This window comes from Chlamydotis macqueenii, chromosome 12 (assembly GCF_036417535.1).
Source record: "Chlamydotis macqueenii isolate bChlMac1 chromosome 12, bChlMac1.mat, whole genome shotgun sequence".
Lineage (NCBI taxonomy): Eukaryota > Metazoa > Chordata > Aves > Otidiformes > Otididae > Chlamydotis > Chlamydotis macqueenii.
Genome location: NC_141567.1, coordinates 12002251 through 12023549, shown reverse-complemented (window position 1 = coordinate 12023549; position 21299 = coordinate 12002251). Strand labels below are relative to the sequence as shown.

The 21299-nt window shown below is 38.2% G+C and overlaps 1 protein-coding gene across 1 annotated transcript; it reads right to left on the bottom strand.

Moving 5' to 3' along the window:
* Window positions 1-14: 14 nt before the first annotated feature.
* MYEF2 (myelin expression factor 2) lies at window positions 15-18456 on the bottom strand. The gene is made up of 17 exons (XM_086757742.1): window positions 18203-18456; window positions 13456-13691; window positions 12190-12242; window positions 10892-10899; window positions 10689-10782; window positions 9664-9852; window positions 8842-8995; window positions 8379-8428; window positions 8227-8290; window positions 7975-8076; window positions 7739-7789; window positions 7595-7663; window positions 7210-7308; window positions 4344-4415; window positions 2891-3093; window positions 2730-2781; window positions 15-858 (listed from the first exon to the last, which is right to left on the bottom strand). Exons 1-17 carry the CDS (start codon window positions 18394-18396, stop codon window positions 695-697), a joined length of 1854 nt encoding a protein of 617 aa, XP_086613868.1. The 5' UTR covers window positions 18397-18456; the 3' UTR covers window positions 15-694.
* Window positions 18457-21299: the final 2843 nt, after the last annotated feature.

Genomic DNA, 21299 nt, shown 5'->3' with positions numbered 1-21299 from the left:
AAAAAAAAATAAAAGCAGGACAGAAAGATCAGTTTCTTCATTTAGTCAAAATAAAAAAAAAAATTCAAAACTCCCGTTGGGCTCTAAATCTTATTTACAGAACTAAGTAATGTCATTAAAGTAATAATAAGTAGAACAAAAACGTCACAGCCTAATTGGAGCCCTTTCTTTTAGAGTCAAGAAGTACAGTATGACTACAACGCACATATAAAATCAAAATTCTGAAAAAAAGACATCTAGTTTTTACATTACAATGTTGATACACGCTGGGGTGAAAAAAATAATCAGAAAACACTAAACAAATCCCACTATGCAATCTTGAGATTAACAGAGAAAATGGCTTATTTTATTAAAAACAGTATAACCATTCATTTAAACTGAATGACTAGAGACACTTGGCCTAATTTTCCAAAGGCACTGAGCATCCAAAGCTTCCACGGTCTACAGGGACCTGAAGGTGCTCAGTGCCTCTAAAAAAAACAACAAAAATCAGGCAAATTGTCTTTAAAAACCAAACATAGTAAGATTCAGTTAACAAGTATCACAGTATATTAAACACTATACTGTTAAAGGCTGGTGGGATTTAAAAGTTCCTTTTTACAGCTTTTGTAAGCATACAATGTTACTAAAAATGACTTACTAGGATACAGAAGCTAAACAGACATAGGAATGTTCCTGAACACACAGTTTTAAATTATGCATTGCGATCCAAGCGTACATCAATTTCTCTGCCACTGATTTTTATGCCGTTCATTATCCTACAGGCCTTTTCAGCAGATTCTGGTGAGTCAAATCTGACTGTTCCACAGCCCTTTGATTTTCCATTCTCCATTTTTATTTCTGCAAACATTACATGACCTGAATAAATAAGTTAAACAGGAGTTATTTCAAGTCTTCCACAACTTAAAGTACTAATCAGAAGTAATAAAAAAAAGCATTTTTAAATATAATCTAGGGGCACATATGAAATCAGCACTTTCAGACTGATGGTATGTTCACTCATTCAATGAAGGTGACAGAGGTCAAAACAACAGCGAAGAACCCAAGTTAAGAACCACTGTTGCAAATCTTTCCTTCACACTAGCTTAAGATGAAGTATGCCTGTATTTGAACTCAAGTTTGAAACAAAGTGCCCTATAAGGCTAAGGGGAAGTTTCGTGTTTCATTTACTGAAACTGCCAAAAGTGAGACTCCTGACAGGCACTAACAGAACTATAGTTCAATCCAGACCACCATGTTCATCACAGCAATACATCAAGCAATCACATCAATCAAGCAATTTTGTAAAGAAGCTGCAGAGCAAAATTAGAGCCTTTAAAACAGTAAAGTTACCAGGTTGGGGTAGTGGAAAAGTAGCATGCACTATTCAATTCCTGCAGTGTTTTCTTGAGGTTGGACACTCAACTCATGAGGCAACATTTTTATGCAGATGTCTTGGTACCTCACAGAATGTTCCAATGCTTAGAGCTAATGAGTTTTTGCTTGTGGTATGTCATAGCAAACCACTCCTGAGCCCCAAAATGCTACCAGCAACAAGAAACTTTTCCCTAAAATACATAGCTTTTTTTTTTTTTTTTTTAAATATCATATAATAGAAGACTGGCTTTTCACTGAAAGAAATTGAATATATGGACGTATGGTCTTTATAGTTCCTTATGATATTGGTGTGAATATAATCTGTTGCTTATATTTGTGCTTGTAATTCTTAAAAACAATTCAACATAATTACTGCATCTGTTAGTTGCCAAGGAGATAATAAAAAAAATAATTCTGAACTGTCTGAAAGTTGTCCAGGCAGTTAAGACAAAAAAAAAAAAAAAAAAAAAAAAGGAACCTGTTATGCTATATCCTCCAGCTACCAAAAAAAAAAAGTGAAAAATGTGGACACCTGGAAATTTTTCATAGTTGAACTGTGAGTTCTAATTTCTATCAAATCTGCAAACAGCTGTATGAAGACTATCTTGAAGACTATCTTACGTATCAGTAGTGTGTTTTAAAGTATTTGTCTTTTCTGTCTCTCCAGAATAAGCCATCCTGTAATTCAGTTAAAGGTTTCCATTTCGAAAGTGTGTATTCTAAACAAAACAATAATGTATTTCTACACCCAAGCTTCATTTTTCATTTACTTCTGTGAAAAGACAACTTTTCTGAATTAGATAAAAAAGAATTATTGGATATTTGTAGCAATCCTTTATCATACACAAAAAGGGCCTTTATTTCTTAATGTAAAGGAGAAGCATTACAGCTTGCACATATACTAATCAGGATCATCTATTTGCATAAAAAACAATCTGCAACTTTGGCAAAATTACTAACTCTGATGTGATGCACCACCGTTTCTGGAAATAATGCATAACCCAGGCCCCTGCATGCGTTTGTCTCAAAATAAACACTACATTATACACTCTGTGTTGGCCAGAGGATACATAATACCTGCTTCAAAAACCAAAAAGCTCAAAGAGTAATTTTATTAATGGAACAGGTTAAAGTTTATAGCAGATGACCACTCAGAGCCAACATAGCCCATACTGTACCTTGGTCTCATGTGTTATGTCATGCCTAAAAATTATTTATATAACTTGGGAAAGCTGGGGGAAGTAAGAAATATTAGGCTAGCCAGACTTCTTCGGGATAAGTCAACAACTTTGTCTTCCTGTCCTTATCTAGGAAATACCATATAAATGATGATTTTGTGTTGATTTGAGCAGGGACAAGATTCATATACATACCACATTGACTGAATTTCTCCTTTAGCTTCTGCCAGGTCAAGTCAAAAGGAAGCTAGAATTAAAAAAGCATTATTAATTAAAAAATACTACAAAGAAAAATAGCATGTAATGAAACATGCACACAAAATAAGCTCATGGTTTCTATGTATTCAAATACTTACATTTCTCACAAATATCTGGTTGCCTTTAGAGCCTAATCTCTCTCTCATGCCACTTCCCATTGGGCCAGGCACAAATCCTCGATCAATATCAATGTTCCTGTCCAGTCCTCCACCCATAGCTGGGCCCATTCGATCAAAACCAGAACTCATCCGATCCATCCCCATTCCCATTCCCATACTGTTCATACCTCCCATTCCACCACCTACACAGAGAAAGAAAAGGAGGATAAAATAAAAATATCTTTTTAGTAATAAATGCACAAGTATTTTGTAAATATATATTTTTTTCAAATTATTTTGTGTCAGGAGAAAAATAACTTTAATAAAACTGCTGTAATACAAAACATAACTTCATATATGCAGTGATTTATCTAGTAGCCTGGCTAATATTTTAAGGTAAGTATTAAAAGATACAAAGTGTCAGTTCTAAAATAAAAGTAAATAACAAACTGCATCAAACTATTAGTCACTATCTAATGATAGACAGTCAAGCTATCTGATGTAGCAAAAAGCTGAACACAAGTAAAGAATTAAGATTTAAAGGCTGTCCTGCTTAATAAAAATCTGATACCCTGTACCAAAAAGAGAACAAGTAAATAACTGTGGCGTTGTTAAGATACAGATAATTTGACCATATACACTATTGTTTATTTTGCTTCCTGCATTCGCATTCAGCTTTATTTAATGCAGCCATACCCACACTTAATGACAGAATCTTCTAGAGAAAAAATATTTTGCAGAGAACAGATGTTACTGCAAGTACGGTGAAGAGCACAGACTTTCCTATGACACATGCAATGAAATATATTAATGTATATTATATAAAGAACCAAGATCAATGGCACTCAAATATCCTATTATAGTCTTTCTGGATTCATAATTAAAAATTAACATAAAGCAAAACTATAAAGATCATTCATGAGGGAGCTTCTCTTTAAGCTTTATGCCTCTCAAGATAGCCACTAGCAAGATCTTAGCTTCTCATCTGCTCTAGTCTGAGGAACTCAGACATTTGCTGTAATACAAACTCAGTATTGGAGCTTTGCAGAAAACTAGACAGTGATAATCTGAAATTCAATGCTGTTCATTTCAATGATGAGAGATTACTGAAGTTCAGCTTCATGAAGTTCACACAAATAACTGTGCCTATTTGTCTTTTTTTTTTCTGGAACAGAAGTTTTCTTGAATCACTTCTCCCTCCAAACCAGAAGTTAAAACTATTTCAAAACTAAGATTAAAGGAAAGACTGTATTAGCAAGCTTTGCTCTGAACTTTTACCTCAACAGCACAGCTTTAAAAACCTATTACACTTGCAGTCACATACAATAGAATTCTACTTCTTCCAACACTGGCAAGACACTACACTACAAGGAAATCCTCTGATACAATTACAGGTACACCATATCATTACATTGCCTATGCATTTACATTCAATTGAAACAAGTTAACCTACTCATTCCAGATCTTACTGGGCCCATGCTAGGTGCTCCCATTCCTCCTGCAAAAACACCAATCATTGCACCACCTAAGCAGAAAAAAAATAATAAAGTGACACAAACTGAAACCACCAGTTAGTGACAACAAGAAAGCACACACTGATGAAGTGCAGTGATCTCAGTGTTACCTGGCAATTCTTTTCTACAGAACACTTTAGCCTGTGCCTTTATTATTCAAACTAAATAAGAAACATCTAGTAAGTACCATTAGTTCCTCTTTCTCTATTATGGGATTTAAGCTATTCTGATTTCTTTCTAGCTTTTCTCCCCTCTGACAGTCTGCCAGCAGCACAAATATCGTAAAACTAAATGAGCCATTTCCCACATTGGGAAGAACAGCCGCAAAACTGCAGGGCTCATCTTATTTGAACTTCATGGTACAGAAATGCCCTAGTTCTCCCAGTTTTAAGAAATCAATGCAAAAGTTAGGAACAGCTCTCCCAATATTTTTCTTTACTGCACATGAAGAGTGAATTGATGGGATTTGGTTGGAAAAAGGGAGAAAGAAAGGGAAGTGATACTTAATAAAAGCTATTTGGCAGAACCATGGAATCTCCAGAATGATATCAGAGACTGATTCTAGAGTAGGGTGAAAAGAATTCTTTTTATTGAAGTTATAATAATTCAAGGAAGTAATCCCAAGGGAGCTTCTAGAATTGTAGAAACTCAAGAGAACCACATTCCTGTCACTGCAGAATAGAGTGGAACTGTCAGCTGCATTTTTCTTGCTTGATTTTCATACCTAAAAGAAACAGCTCAGTTTTTACTTATGGCGAAATGGATCAATAACTGTTGTCCTTAGGCTAGACACCATTGTTTTAATATCTAAAAACCTACCTCAAAAAATATTGATTAGTCTGTTTAAAAAAAACTGCTGTTTTTCAACATCAGTAGGATTGCTTCCAGTACTTCAGCCAATTGTTTGCATATGAGGAAGATCTTAATATTTATTCATTAGGCCAGAAAGGGCGCCTTGCAATGAAACAAAGTCAAATTTTGAGATTGCTGTCAACGTGACTGGTTTTTGCCCTTAAAAAGAACTGTGAAGAAAAAAAAAAAAAAAGCTCCACTTTTCCAGAGCTAGAAAACAGTTGTTTGAGTGCATCCCAGTTACACTCAATCTCTTTTAAAATGAAAAAAAAAAAAAAAAGTATCACTTAAAAAAAAAAAAAAAACCAAAACAAAACCCACCCACAACCAAAAAAACCAACCTGAAAGTGCAAGTAATCTAAATAAGCAAGATTTCAGCTGTTTCTGACCTTAGAGACATCCTTTACCTATAGTTCTTCCCCCACTGGCTTTTTACCAACCAAAAAATTATATGCTCCAAGATGCTGTATGACACAACCCTTAATCCCTTGATTTTTAAAATATTTTTTGGATGGAAAACATCCTCATTTTCACTCACTGATGCTATAGCCCAGTCAAAGACTGTCTTAACTTGCTCTTCTTGAAACTGGCAGGGTACTAAAGACAAATGCACTCACAGTGTTTCCTTTTAAGACACTACTAACCTAAATATTGTAACAAGAGTACACTAGGATGTTCTCTGATTAAATACAGTATCTATTAACTACTATATTTCTAAATCCCTACAATTTCCTTCCATTATTTAAGGATAAGTTGGGAAATTCTCTTGGTTCTCAAAGCATTATTTAAATGGTAAGATTGCTGATAAGTTGAAGCTTGCTGAATCCACTAACTGACTGACTCCTACATCAGTTTCTCACAGTGGCGATGTTCATGCATTTCAAAACCAATGAGTGTTACCAGAAGACTCAGAAGTCTATTGCTTGCATGAACACTTATAACTGAAGTGGCTTTGGATTTTCACTCAGGAAACAGATGCTTATCTTCATCCTATGTTGCAAGTAGACAGAATGAAAGCATACGCTTCATTTCTAAGACATTAAGACTAACCCAACTGACAAGGTTATTATGTTGTTATCACTTCTACACAATTACCAGTGCTCCAAGAGGAGCACACAAGAGTTACCCCTTGTTATGACTTGCCCAAAATAAAAAAAAAAAAAAAAAGAGGAAAGAAAAAAAAAATTCAACTTTTAGACCAGATGAACCTTATGCTTGTAGCAGCTCTTCTAGCTCTTCTCTTTCACAGTGGGGCATTAACAGAGGAGGAAAGGGAGAAAAAAGGGAAGTAGGAGAAAGAAAACTTGTCTCTTATAATGCATTCATCCAGGTAACAGTATAATAACAAAGTGCAAGGAGGCTCTACTGTTAAGCACTCCCAGGCCTCTTAAGATAAAGTATCTCATCTGAGGGAAGCCAGAAGTAACAAAATGAACTCTGTCAACAAGACATCATCTATAAACAAAACAAAGCTGGCTCAGTTACAGTAGGGCAAATGGATCCCATTCTGAGCTGCCTGAGCTCAGAAGGCAGGAAGAAAACACCACAATTCACCATTCCTATCCAATGTTACCTGATTTGCAGTAAAAACCATTTTCCAGCATGCATTTGCAAAGCAGGCTTCTGGAAGTTATGAAGGTGGTACATGGGCAGCTTGTTCAGGATTACCAGAAGCATATACTTCAATACCCAAAAGGCTTAATACCTCACAAAGCTAACAGTATGAAGCTAAATGCTTTCCTCAAATTGTTATTTTATTTATATTTTACAGATGGGAAAAACCCCACACACTTTAACCTCTGTCCTAAGTGATGGCTATAACGAACACTCAGAAAACATCCTTAGAGTAATGACTGGGCAAGAGGGGACAGAGGAAGACGATCAGATGAAACCAGGTCTCCTCTTCTTCTAGTAAAACTCAATTTGCCATAGGAAATTTAACAGTTACCATACCCATCCTTCCAAAAGAATCTCCAAAACCACGGTTCAACGCCATCTCACTGCGACCAAAATCTCTGTCCATGTTTCCTCCCATTCCACCACGGAACATTTCTGTAGAGAACAAAGTAGAGAACCAGAAATACTCTGTTATATACATCGAAGCTGATGGTCATACAACACTTGTTTCACAGCTACTTGTTTAAACAGAAGTGCATTTAATGCACAAGTCAGAGGCACCTATTAAACACCTAACTCCTATACCAGTTCCCATGCCTCTATTCATGCTGCTGACTTTATCTCCTTTGAACTCATCTACGTTACCCATCCCTAAAGGAAGGGCTTTTAATAAATAAACATTAACAAACATAATAAGTGTACAGGAACAGTGTTCACCTACCTCCCATTCGGTTGACCCCAAATCCTCCCATATTAGGCATTCCTTCCATTCCACGAAATCCAGCAAGCCCTGTAAAATAAGGAAGAGTGTTTTCTATACAATATTAAAAAAAATACTTAATGCAAAGAACTTCACTGCACGTACCGCCTCCCATTCTATTCATTCCGCCAAATCCTGGACCATCTATTCCCATACCTTTAAATGAAAAGGACAAACACCATTTAGAAGACAGGTAAGATCCTAATGGATTTTAAAAAATGCAGAGACAGTTAACATCTCACAAGGCTTGCTTTGTCAAGAGTATGTCATTGTTCCAAACAGAAACAACAATTTTAAACTTAAAACTCTGTGAAACTTAAAAATTAAGAACACAGATTTACCTCCTGGACCCATGCTCCCCATTCCACCACCCATGCTCAACTGTGTTGCACTGATGGGCTGTCCACCTGGTCCAAGTCCCATACCAATGCCACCAAGACCCCCTTGAAAACAAAAATAAGTATCACCAGAAGAAAGATTTTCTTCTGTATCATAAAGAGACCACAGTAAGCAAAAGTACTACGAAACTGTTCCAAGACTCAGCATCAATATGTATTAAGCACAAGGAGTAGAAAACAGAGCAGAAAACTCACGAGGTAACTGTGAAGTTTTGCTGTCTGCAACACGGAAATCTTCATGAGGAACTGATTTGTCATCCTGATAAAAAAAATAAGGATGTTATGCTACAGTCCTTCCAGTGTTTTGGCAGAGACATGTAAGGTAGAAAGAAATGTAAGCAACTTACCATTTTTACATGCATGGGTCTATCAAACAGGAATTGTCCATTGAACATAGCTGAAGAAATAAAAGTCAAGGAACCTAACTACAAAAGAAAATTTAACTATTTCAGAAGAATCACTGTAATAAGTTATTTTATTTCTGTATCATTTGAGGAGTCCAATATTTCCTTACCCAATCTTTAGAATGCCAATTCAAAGGTCAGAAGAGACTATACAAGCTGTTAGGCATATAAAAGTTAGTTTCACACACGTGACATTCCCACATATTTTAATGTTGTTCAACATTATCAGGAACACCTTTTTAGACTCCAGTAGTAAACTCAGTCACCACTAAAAATGTAATCTGCACACTAGTGCACTGTAGTCCCTAAATACTAAGGCAAATAAGCAGCATTTGCAAAACTATGCTATCAGAAGGCATTAAAGACTAATCCATATTTGATCAATTATTTTTCAAACCAAGGATACATATTGCTTGAACAGCTTCAATTGCTTGTTCAAAGGTAACTGTTCCCATTCCTCGACTCTTGCCATCTTTATCTTCTTTAATGTCTGCACGCTTCACAGTTCCAGCAATGCTGAATACCTCCTTCAGTTTCTTCCAGCCAACTTTAAAGTCAAGCTTACAAACAGGAATATATTAGTGATTTCAGTGCACATTTCTGTCCTGCCATTACATTTGGAAGAGATTTTCTGCATTGTTGTAACTCTTCAGCTTCATAAAATGCTATGTAAATAGCCAGGGTTTTGTAATATACACACGGAGCAAGCAAGACCAAAAATGTCAACTAAAAGCAACAATTTACACTAGATTCACATATTTTACTTTAATTAACATACTAACGTTGAGAAATTGATGGGTTCTTGTCAATAGCAGCCTTAGTCCCACAAGCCCCCATGCAGGCACAGAAGTCTTTTGTACAAATAAAAAACTCAGGAAGTTCCAACAAATATAATAGCTTAAGTTAGTCTAACTACCATGATAAACTGAAGTGTATATTTAATTTAAAAAAGCAATGCTATTGTAAATAGATAGCAAAAAGATGTATAAAATACTTTTTCAAATCAACAGATGGCTGTACAATAATTAAAAGTGCACATCAGCCTCAAGAGTTTAATATATATTTCACATCCAAAATCTGAATACATATCCAGCATTTTTCATTGAATATACTAGTTGTGAACTAATTTCCAATTTGTTCTTTATATTAAAGTTGAACTACACAGGAATGTAAGATGTTTTACAAAGGTCAAATATTACAGTTATAAAAAGTACGGTTTTAAACTTACATTAGCCACAAAAATAGTGGACCCAAGCCTGCCTGCCTGCAAGTTACTGATGACCTCAGGAGGAATGTTCGGATTATTGAGAATAGAAGGTGGTAAATTCATTATTCCAGGTGCCACATCAGGTCCATGTCCTCCTGGAAACTGTCCTCCACGCTGTAATGCCCTACGAGCATGTTCACCTTCAGGATCCTGAAACACGGGCAAATATAAAGCCAATTTAATCATCAACAAGAGCACTGGCAACAAACAAAAAGGTACTATTTGAAATTCTACATAAACCCATCAAATTATCAACTAATATCCTTGTCCATGTCAGAGGGATCAAGAACTTGAATTAGCATGGAGACCTAATTCCCTCACCTCTAAAGGTGGGTCCTTTCAGATGAGGGTTGAGGCATATTGGCAAAGCACTTGTTGAGGAAGCGTGCACTGCCACTTCACATGCTGTACCTAGCCTATGGACAAGTAGAAAAGATTTCAATCTAAAGGACTGTCAGTCTAGCACTTTTTTCCAAGAACTGAATTAATTCAATTAAAAGTTGTAACGGGGCAAAAAGAACTGCATGAGACACCATCATATACTACAACACTGTAATAGAAATGTTGGCATTAATTTCACTTTTCAGTCAGCACAAGTGCTCTACTTCCAGCCCCATTTTTGGACATATGTAGGAGTCTGATACTCAGTTGGTTCTGTGTCGTATTTTGAAGCAAGTATGCAATGTAAATACAGAATCATTTAGGCTGGAAAAGATCTGATGACACTAAGATAAGAACATGAAGTTGAAGTTGTTTTAAAGAAAAACAGTATGAGATTATTTTGACTTTAGGATACACTTTTTGTCAGTTCACTTGGCGTAGTATCAAAACCTCCTGCAAGCCAACAAGAACTTTAGTGCATTAAAAAAAAAAAGTCATAAAGAAGTAAACTGGAAACAGCTAAAATGCTCAAAACACTGTATTGTCATCTCAATAGTTACAATATCTTCACTATTTCAAACTAAAAACAGCAGCAATTGCCATACCTCTTTAATATTCAGGGGTCTTCCACTAAGATCATATTTGTTCATAGTTTCTAATGCTTTCTTAACAAATTCTTCATCTTTGAATTCAACCACACTTAGAGGGAACAAAACATTTAGAGTATTAAAACAAAGTTTAAAATGTTAAGATTAACAGAATGTTTGGATAGTAGTGTGTTTCTACACACACAGGAAAAGAAACTTACCCACAACCCTACATCCACAATGATTTGCCATCATATGTAAAGAGAGGGGGAAAAAAAAAATAATTAAAAAAGTCAGTCAGCATGTATGACAAAGCATTTAAGATTCCAGTTAAAGATTCCAGCTCACTGTTAAATAACTATTTAAGTTATTTTCAGTTTTCAGCTTCAAAATCCAGAATACGTGCTCTTTACTGGTAGTCAATCCAAATTTCTCCTACTTTCTCAACATACATACCTTTTAAATGCAAGAGAATACATTATCTTTTATTCTCTTTGAGACAAACCAGAATTGGAAAAATGCCACACAGATCCATGTTAGGACAACTGGGGAAAGGAGGTGGGGGGAAAAGGGTGGAAAGAAAAAAACCCCAAAACATAACCAAAAACCAATCAATGACACTCATTGTGTCATTAAAAGCTGCCCACTGACTACGGAATCAAATCTACCTACATCAAGTATACCAGTACTATGAACAAGGAGTCTGCATACCTCTTCAGTGTTACTAGCATAACTGAGAAATTACTTTGCAAGAAAATAGCCTTATTGACTGCACCAGAAACCTTCTAATAAAGCAAAAGGTTGAGGATTGCTTTAAGTAAAGCAAAGCCAACAGCTTTTTTTTTAGTTTTAACAAGTGTTAAAAAAAGTCATTTACAACAATTGAAACAACCTCAGTTAAGACTCAAACCTGCATTTCTCATGTTCTCACTGCAGGTTCAGAGCTGCTATTGGCCAAACTTTTCACTATTTTTAAGAAAACAAAGGAACTTGAACAATCTTCACTCTTAATGCCTCATTGCTGGCACTCTGTTGGCTACCAACCATCTCCATCCATTTAGTTTCAAGGAAGCAAATACATTAATCCAGTGTTTAGAGTACCAATCCTGCAAAGCTGTCAAATCAGGCACTTCAAACAGTATATTCTTAGCTAACATTTTATTCTCATTGGCCCCAAGAAGAGAATACTATGCTAACAAAATTTAAATAAAATCAGTGGTTTATTCAAAGTCCTTTATATAAAACAAATTTGTACCAAAACAAAGATGTTAGCTAAAAAGAAGAATTAAGTAAACGCCATGTGCTAACATTTGCAGAAGTATTTTGTCCTTTACAGCCAGCTAGTTTGAGTTGCATGAAAGTATCAGACTACTTCGAATCCAGAATCCTCAAGGCTATCTTAATGAAAATCAGTGTAAAAATGAAACTTACTTTCCAATAACTGGTACAGGTATTATACAAAAATAAAACTGCTGAGGAACTTTTAAACCTCTAGCAGATTGTTGCCCACGGCACTTACCCTTGATTTTCCTTCAGCATCCTTAAACAGCTCCACGTATGTAACCTCACCAACTACATAAGACATACAAAGGGAAAATACCAAGAGACAATGCATTTAAACACCAGTATCTCTTTACTGTGCCCCTGTGCACAACTCTACAAAGAAGCACCTATTATTCACCAACAATCAAAACCAGACCAACGTACCTCCTGTCAATGGCTATATAATTTAGCTAATTTTCAGAAATATGCAGCAGCCACATTCTCAAAAGCTAAGAACAAACAACTATATTTAACCTAATTCATACTACAGATCATATTTTGGCCAGTATGATATAGTTGGTGAACAAATTCAGATATACACAGTCCCTTAACCTAACAAATGAAACGTCAACGTTCACTGGAAAGTGTACATTTATTATCCTACTCACAACACCTGTTTTAAGGTGACTTTCTACCTGAATGTCTTAAATCATAAGTTTGCCTTCAAAAATAACCAAATTTACACATCAAATATTTCACAGCAAGCCACTCACTTTCTAAAGTAGGAAGTTTCAGTAAATAAACCAATCAAATAGTCACGTCACCTTACAACAGATAAACCAGCAGTTACAGAACGGGGGTTTGGCATTTTTCACAGCCTAAAAGCCAAGTGTGCTTTGCATTACTTTTGAAGAATCCATTTTTTCAAGGAAAACACAGAACTAACTTTTTACAGAATTCATATATTAGCATTATTTTACCCCAAACTTAAAATAAAACGTTTAGGGTAGTAAGATTACTCTATCAGAACTGCAACAATAGTAACAAGCTTTTAATACAAATCTCCAGACAAACAGTCATGGCAGTAGTGACAATGGAGACAAAGTTAATTCCACAGCCAGATTCCACCAAAGAAATACAAAACAACTTTTGAAAGACGTCCTTTATTATTCAAGTTAACACACTAAATGTGTTGCTTAAATACAATAGCCCTTAAAAAAGAATCTACAAAGACTACAACTAGATGAAACACAAACTCTTTAAGAAGTCATGAGGTCATGCATATACTCTCTACTGTCACACCAGAATGGCAGAAGTTTGTAAGCACTTCATTTACCCATCCTACTCTGCAATGCAATTGTCTCAGATGAAAGAGGGGGAAAAGAGATAGATGTACCAAGTAAAGGCCAAAAAGAAAAAAAAAAAAAAAAGTCAAATCAAATCTGTGTGGCTCAAAGGACATATACATTGTATTTAAGTTCTACCCCTTCCTATGAGAAGTGTATTATAAGGAGTAAGTTACCTTTCTCTCTCATAAGATCTTTAATAGCTTGCCATTTCATGTCATATGGGATGTTGCTAATAAAAACTCTATTACGATTAATAGTTGTCGTCTTCTTTTCTCCAGTGCCTGCATTCTTGTCCTTTGAATAGGGGTGGAATCTATTCTTGTTTCCAAGAGAAGGGATTGCCTTTGGTTTTGCAATGTACTTCTCTTTCACAGGTGCTTTCTCTTCTTTTGCTGTCTCATCATTATCCCTACATTAAATAATAAATAAAAAAAAAAAGCAAAAAATATTAGTCTTGCATTGGATCATTAGACTCTTATACCTCCTATGCTATTAGAACTCCCAGGATGTCAAATGCTGCTTTTCAAATTAGGAAAAACAAATTAATGTTACCAGTCTAATTCCAAAATATGTTGCTTTATCTAGAACAAGTAATGTTATATTAGATTTATCTACTACTGTAAGTAAAGAAAGCGCATCTTGCTGCTTCAGCTACATTTTATTTCCATTACATCTGTCAAGATTCACCAAGACAGTACTATGAAACTACTACAAATATTAACATATAACAACTTAACTGAAAAATAAGCTACAGCATCCATGCTTTGGCACTTCAATAATTTTCACATCAGACTTGGCTATGTTACGTGACGTTCACAACAGAGGTGAGAGTTTAAACAGTATCTTATGGAACAGCTTGGTACACTTCACTCAATGTAACAATAATATAGAAAAATCAACCCTACTAGTTTGTAAATCAAATTACATTTCATTTACCAAATAAATAATTTTTAGTCACAATTTGTCCTAGACTGCTTTTAGATAGAAATTAAAATTCAATTAAGAACAACAAACATTCTTTCACTTTCATTGTTTAACCCGACTGAAATTTGAAAACTTGCAAAATGCACAGGAAATAGGTGTATTAAGACATGCTCTGTATCTAAGACTCATTAAGCCACCAGGCGTTACCCACTAGAAACAACAAAATAGACTTCTGGCCCTCAGTCTTTCAGAAATTAGCAACAGCGGCTGCTCTCCTTTTAAAATCTTATTTTTAGATGGAAATGCAGGACAATTTGCTTCCTCTCCTCTAAAGCAGCCCAAATCTCAACTTTTATAAAAGTATACACTTTTAACAGAATTAGATGAAATATCCAAAATTATTCAGCACTTTTGATAGTGTTATTATCATGAAGTGATTTAGAATCATAGAACGGTTTGGGTTGGAAGGGACCTTTAAAGCCCATCCAGTCAAACCCCCCTGCAAGGAGCAGGGACATCTCCAACCAGACCAGGCTGCTCAGAGCCCCGTCCAACCCGGCCTTGAATGTTTCCAGGGATGGAGCACCCACCACCTCTCTGGACCAAGGTGCCTGAATAGTTACTTTAAAAAAGGTGAACCACTGAACTGAAAGAATCCAGTGATAAAGCCACAAAAATGTGATTCACTAAATAGGTGCTACTTAAAGACATCCATCAGTGTCTAGTTCAAATCTCACTGCAGTTAATGAGAAAATCAAACAGTACTTTTACACAAACTTTCATTTTAAAAAGTCAGCGTTAGCTACTCCAGTTAGAACAATTAAAGGAAATGTCTTACAGGACTGTCAAAAGTGACAGACTGTCAACTCTCCTTAAATTACATCACTAGCTTTACTATTTTTCCTGCATTTCAGAAGGCTTAGGTTTTTACCTCATTTTGACATTTTTGAAGGTTTCTGGTGTAAAATCACCCAAAACGGGCACTTCAGTTTTACAACCACAACATATGGCAAGATCACTGGTTTTCATTAACTGAAATGAGTATTTTCAGCTCTCCGCGCAGTTATTAACAAAACTGTGAGTAAGTGGCCATCTTGCACTCAAGAGCACATGCAAATAGCCTTTAATGAAGCTAAACACATTATCTACTCAAGCTTGGTCACTTTTCAGGGAGGAATAAATTCAAATACATCCATATTTCTCCCACAATTTTTTCCCACATTTTGAAGTACTCATATGATATGAACTTCACAGTCCTTGTGTTTACAAGTGGATTAAAAAAAAAAAAAAAAAGATTAGCAACTGAGAAATGCATGGACGCTCCTCTGGGCTAAGTATTCATAAAATTTAAAACATTCAAAGTCAACAACACGTTATCTGGTTCAAGCATCCCCCAGCTTCCCTCTGCATCATCCTGTCTTGTGTGGCAATATAATTCTTGTGTGGCTGTGTAATAAAGTGAAACGGGTGGAACAATGCAGGGAACTGGAGGGAGCTGAAGGGAAAGAGCAAAGCATCAGGTTTTCCAGTCAGATCAGTTCCTTCCATTCCAGTCCCATTTGCAAATGCAAAACTCCTGCCCAGTAAGACTCCTAGTAAAATCTGAGTTCTTCCTTATGTTTTTGGATTAGAGCAATGGATTCTTTTTAGCTTTTTAAGCTTCTGCCTGCTTAAAGGATTATGAAACAGCACCTGGGTGTTCAGTGTAGTGCATAGGAAGAGCCAGGTCTTCAAATATGGAATCCACAGGCTCTACAAGACCTGGCTGTACAAACCAGTAGAGAACAGAGAAGATATGAGTCTGGCATAAATTCTTAAATGTGGGAAACGGGATGACACTTGTCTGGTGATCACAACCCATCTCCTGAAAATGGAGATTTAATTAAGAAAACAATTCTTCTTGCAAAACTCAGCTGCCAAAACCAACAGGCCAGTGAACAAGCTGGAGGCAGAGATCCTTCTGTGGATGTAGCTCTTACCCTCCTTGAATACTAAAAATAACTTCAATCAAATGATACATTCAAAGCTATGTCATGTTAGTCACCTATAGACCATAGAAAAGACAGTCTCAGAAATTTTGAATTGACATTTTCTTAGGGAGAAAACAATGGTAATTTTTCTTCTTTATCTTTTGTATGAACTAATCACTTTATACATTTAATTAATATTTGCCCGTGAAATCACTAGCAAATTTCCATGGTTGAAAATGAGATGTCTACACTAATTTATTTTTCAAAAGCATGTCCTCCTTGATTAGGCAGAGCAATTTTTAACTTTTGAAAAATAATGCCCTCTAACTTCCACAAAGTTTTGGAAACAAAAGACAAGGTTTCCACATACAAATACAAAACTAGAAGCCTAAAAAATAATAAGCACAAGATAAATCAAAATTAAAGCCCTAAAAGTTGACTTTTCTTAAACAAACATCTACTCCTCTGCTCACATATGTCTATACAAATAATAAGATCAGCAGAGACAGAAATGCAAGAAGTCCAAAACACGTGATTCTAAAGCACATAGATCAATTTAGCTTTGTTGTGCTGAACAGTTCCACTACTCAATACAATAAACCTAGGGCAGTGTGCAAGTTGAGACCAGGATTCTTCTGATTTAATCTGAGTGCTAAGCAAACCTCGTTACTGAAATACTTATCTTTTTTTAAGTAGTACATTTCACCTGCACACTGACAGCATAATCCTTTGTACACATGTTTTGAGGAAGACTGGAAACTGCATGTGAAAGAATAAGATCTGAAACTCTGTCACCAGGAACTTTGCATTAAAGAAAAGATATCAAGTCATTATTTTAACAATTATTTATTGCCCAAAAGGCAATACTATGTTGTATGCTTCAAAGGTACAAAAGGGTCACAATCTTCCTGTGAATAGTCAATCATAACTTGTGTAGTCTGGAAGCTGAGTGGCAGGCTCAGGAAAAAAAAAAAAGTTGCTGGTTTATGGTAATGTGAAATTTATAACTTGTAAACTAGCATGCCTTTATTCCACCAGCTTTATATTGAACTTGATCCCACCTGCATTTATAAAACACAACACTATCAGACCCAGGCTGCTTAGAGCATGTCAAAACTTCACAGATCTCAACAGCTCAATGTACTGCAATAGTAGGTCTGCTCTAAACGTATTTTTCCTCCAATATGTGAATGAGATTAGAAGAGATATTGACATTGCAACAATATGAGGACAAAACTTAGTTCATGTAAGGAATTATGACCCTCGAAGCCTAACATCAAGAACAACCAAAGCCATAAAAGGTTATTCATGGTATTGTTCTAGAGAGCTGGTACTTCTGGCTCCCTTACCCTATGTTCCTGTGTGCCATCAGGCACAATTTCCATATTCCATATATGATAATGTTACTATTTACAAGAAAAGTTTGTGCATGGATATGGGGGGTTTTTTTGTTTGTTTGTTTGAAAAAAGTAAATCACTACAGGGCTGTCTTACAATTCTCACGTAAGCAAACATTAGCTCACAGGCTTTACAAAACATACCACCACGGTAAGAAGCGGAAACGTCAACAAAAACAGAAACTACCCAGCACACCTCTAGAAAGGGACCCTGCGAGAACTGGCCTGAGCAGGGCCTGGGGCCTGACACCAGCGAGGCGCTGAGCTCAGCCTCCGAACCGCCAACACCTGCGGCTCCCTGAGCAGACGCCCAGCCCACCTCCTCCGCCTTCCCTCGCACTCAGGCCACGGCCTCCTCCGCGCAGCCCGCAGGAGCTCACCGAGGTTGGAGGTGCCTCCCCACTTCGCCACCGCCTCGCCCCGGCCACCTCTCGCCGAGCACGCCGGGGGCTCCGCGCTCGGGCCGCGCAGAGCCTCCGTTCTCCGGCGGGGGAGGAGCCCGGCGGGGCGTGGGGGAGGAGGGGGCCGGCCGGCCGCCTTCCCCTCGCCGCGGCCTAGGCGGGCCTGCCGCACTCCCGCGCTTCCCCGGCCGCGCTGCCCCGCTCCGCCCGGCCCGGCCCCGCACACACATTTTGACGCCATTAGCGCTGCCCCTGCCGCTCTCGGTTGCTGCCGCTGTCGCTGCCTCCTCATCCCGCGCCGGCTGTTGTGGCGGCTGCTGCTGCTGCTGTTGTGGTGGCGGCGGCAGCTGGCTGGCGGCGGCCTCCTCGGCCCCGCGCTGGGGAGCGGCGGCCGTAGCCTCCGGTTTGTCGTTCTCCGCCATTTCGTGGCCGGGCCGCGGCCCCGCTACCGCTGGGTTTGAAAAGGCCCCGGAGCGCTTCGGCCTCGCCGCGCCGGGCCGGCCAAGTCTCGCGAGAACGGGGCTTGCGGCGGCGAGGAGGTGGGAGGGGACGCGCCAGGAGGCTTTGCGGGTTGCCATGGCGACGGTGGTGCGCTGCCAGGCCTGCGGTCGCCATGGCCGCCCCGCCGCCCGCTTCCCCCGCAGGAGAGGCACAGCGCAGCCGCGTGATCCGCCGCTCGGGTGCGTGACCCAGCGGCCCCAGCCGGGCAGCCCCCGCCCGACCGGTAACCAAGCTTCAGGTGCTGCTGCCCCCGCTCACCGCTCTGCCTGGAGCTCGGGCCTACTCCCGAGGAGTTAGGAACGCCCGCCCGGACAGGCTGCCTCCCGAAACGGCTCTCCCGGCCCTCTGCAATGGCCCCACTTTGAAACCAACCGCCTCTGGCGGCAGCCGGTGATCGCGATCCCCGCCCAGCATAACGGCAGGCGAACTGAGCCCCAAGACAAGCAGCTGGTGGGAGCACAGCCACCTCACAAAAACCAGTTTCATAAAGCTTAAGAATATCTGCAAAGCTGTAGGGTGCTAACAATAAATAAGCTATTGCACGTTTTCGGCTCTTCACCTTTACGCTCCTACTGATACCGTCCACCCCAGCAAATGGCTGCTTGACCCTTAATTTAACTGAGGAGCATCGTGCCTGTTGTTTGGGGACCATCTGCCTTTCAAAGCAAGTCACCACAGTCAGTGCTTTCTCTCTACTTCTAGAAAATAGACTGTAATTTATTTTTCAAATTTTATCCTCAGAATACTCAATGAATTGGAGCCATGATCTCCTAAAATGAAATTTGCCTGGCATTTTTCCTACTCTGTAGTCTCCTTGTTCCTTCAAAAACCAGTGTAGTCACAAGTAAAGTACTTCTCCTCCCTGTAAGATGCTATATGGTCTTTTTTTCAAACATTTCAGTACCTCCAGGGTTAAGAAGATCCCCACATTCATGAGGAACTTCAGGCTCCTGAATTCTGTGGACTCAAATCACCCCTTAACCTCTGTTCTGACCGCTCACAGACCAAATATAGGGACAACCCTTATACCCACCCTGCTTAGGGGTGCTGGGACACTCTTCTAGTACTGGCTGAAAAGCTGTCAGCTTGCACTTGAATTCTCCTCCAACTGCAGATGTCTGATTATTTTTAACACATAAAGCTATGGGGCAAGTTAAGCTGCAAGTTCAACTATAGTTAGAGCATTGGAAGTCTCTAGATGGACATTTGTTTTATTCTCAAATATAAATAACAATGAAGTATGAATAGTTGTAATTCCAGTATAAAATTTCAAAATTACCTAGGTGCACGCCACACACACACTACTAAACATTTTGCATTCTCTATCACTCATCCTGGAAGATATTCATTTACTTACGAGGCAGAACCTGCAACATATTCCTCTCAGCTTCCCTTGGCTTTTTCAATCCCAATTTCTCTCTATCACTTGAGGGGGGAAATAGGTTTTAAGCAATATTTTTAAAAGGAAAATAAAAAGAAATTCTAGCATTTGGGCAAAGTTTAAATAATTTCACTAACCACAAGTTCCATAGCATTTTTTAAGGGGTCACCAAATGGTATATCAACATACTTTATAGATGGAAAACCATTCAGTTCTCTGCAGTGAATTTAGATCAGTGGCTTCCGGTTGCTGACCCACAGGAATCCATGTACTTCTTGTAGGAAAACTATAAATGAAGTTTAAGAAAAGCTGAGCAGTACAGAGGCTCCACATCTCTACTGGAGTGTGTTTCTGGCAAGAGACAGTTAAGAATCATTGACTTGCACAAATGTGGGGTTTGGAAATAAACTCCTTATTCATTGCAGGGACTCTTTCTTGTCCATCTGTCCTTATGACTGTCACACCTGGTGTTGGTAACACCAAAAAATTCTGGAGAAAGCTCAAAAATACTATGAAACACCCTAATAACCTACATCCCAGATGAGGGTAGAAAGGCATATCTAGAGGTCTGATAAGAGATATAATCATTTCTGTTCACACATTAACCATAATTAGATAAATAACTTGGTATTTGCGATAATAATCATCACTGAAATAGTTAATGTTTACTTGAAATTGCTGTCATTACATTTTACAGCTCTCACTTCTACAGGATGAAAGGAAGTAATCCTCATGCTCAGGTTACTAAACCCTGTTACCAGACCTCTGTTTGACCGTGCTTTGCACAGAGCATCTCAAGCGTTGGAATCCTATACTCCCTAACCCAGCATTATGGCACCAAGCAGCTGACACTGAATTCCTGTGTCAACAGGCCCGTAGATGCTAGTAACAGGAAGAATTACTGACTTTCTTACGCAGATTTTGCCTACGTGTTCCAAATAATATACTAGCTATATCAACTGACACCTTCTCAAGTTTGTATGCCTTTCTGGCCCTGCATACACATCGTTTTGTACCGTAAAATTAGTTGTCACTCAATGAGTTTTGTAATAAATACTGATAACTGTACAATCCATACAGTGATGCACTTCTAGAAATGCAGAGGTGTTTTGTACTAGAGGTGCATAGGGGCACAGCTTAGCTTAAAGCCCGGAGGAGTGCTGCTAGCTTTGCCCTGTCCCCCTCGCACCACACCTCCTATTTATAGCATTCTCTTTGCCTCAGTTGCCTGTTTCAGGATTTTTATGGGAGTCTTGCATCCTTTTCTAGAAGTCTCATATATATACACTCAGTATTTCTGTCTTCAAAGAACAATAATAAATATGAGAGAACAATGCCACAAAGAGCTGATAGGGAGCTGATGGGGTGAATGGGGATTAAAAAGTGATTCTTTGGTCTACAAAACTGTGTTGAAAAAAGTTTTTCCCTAGGAAGATTTCTGTG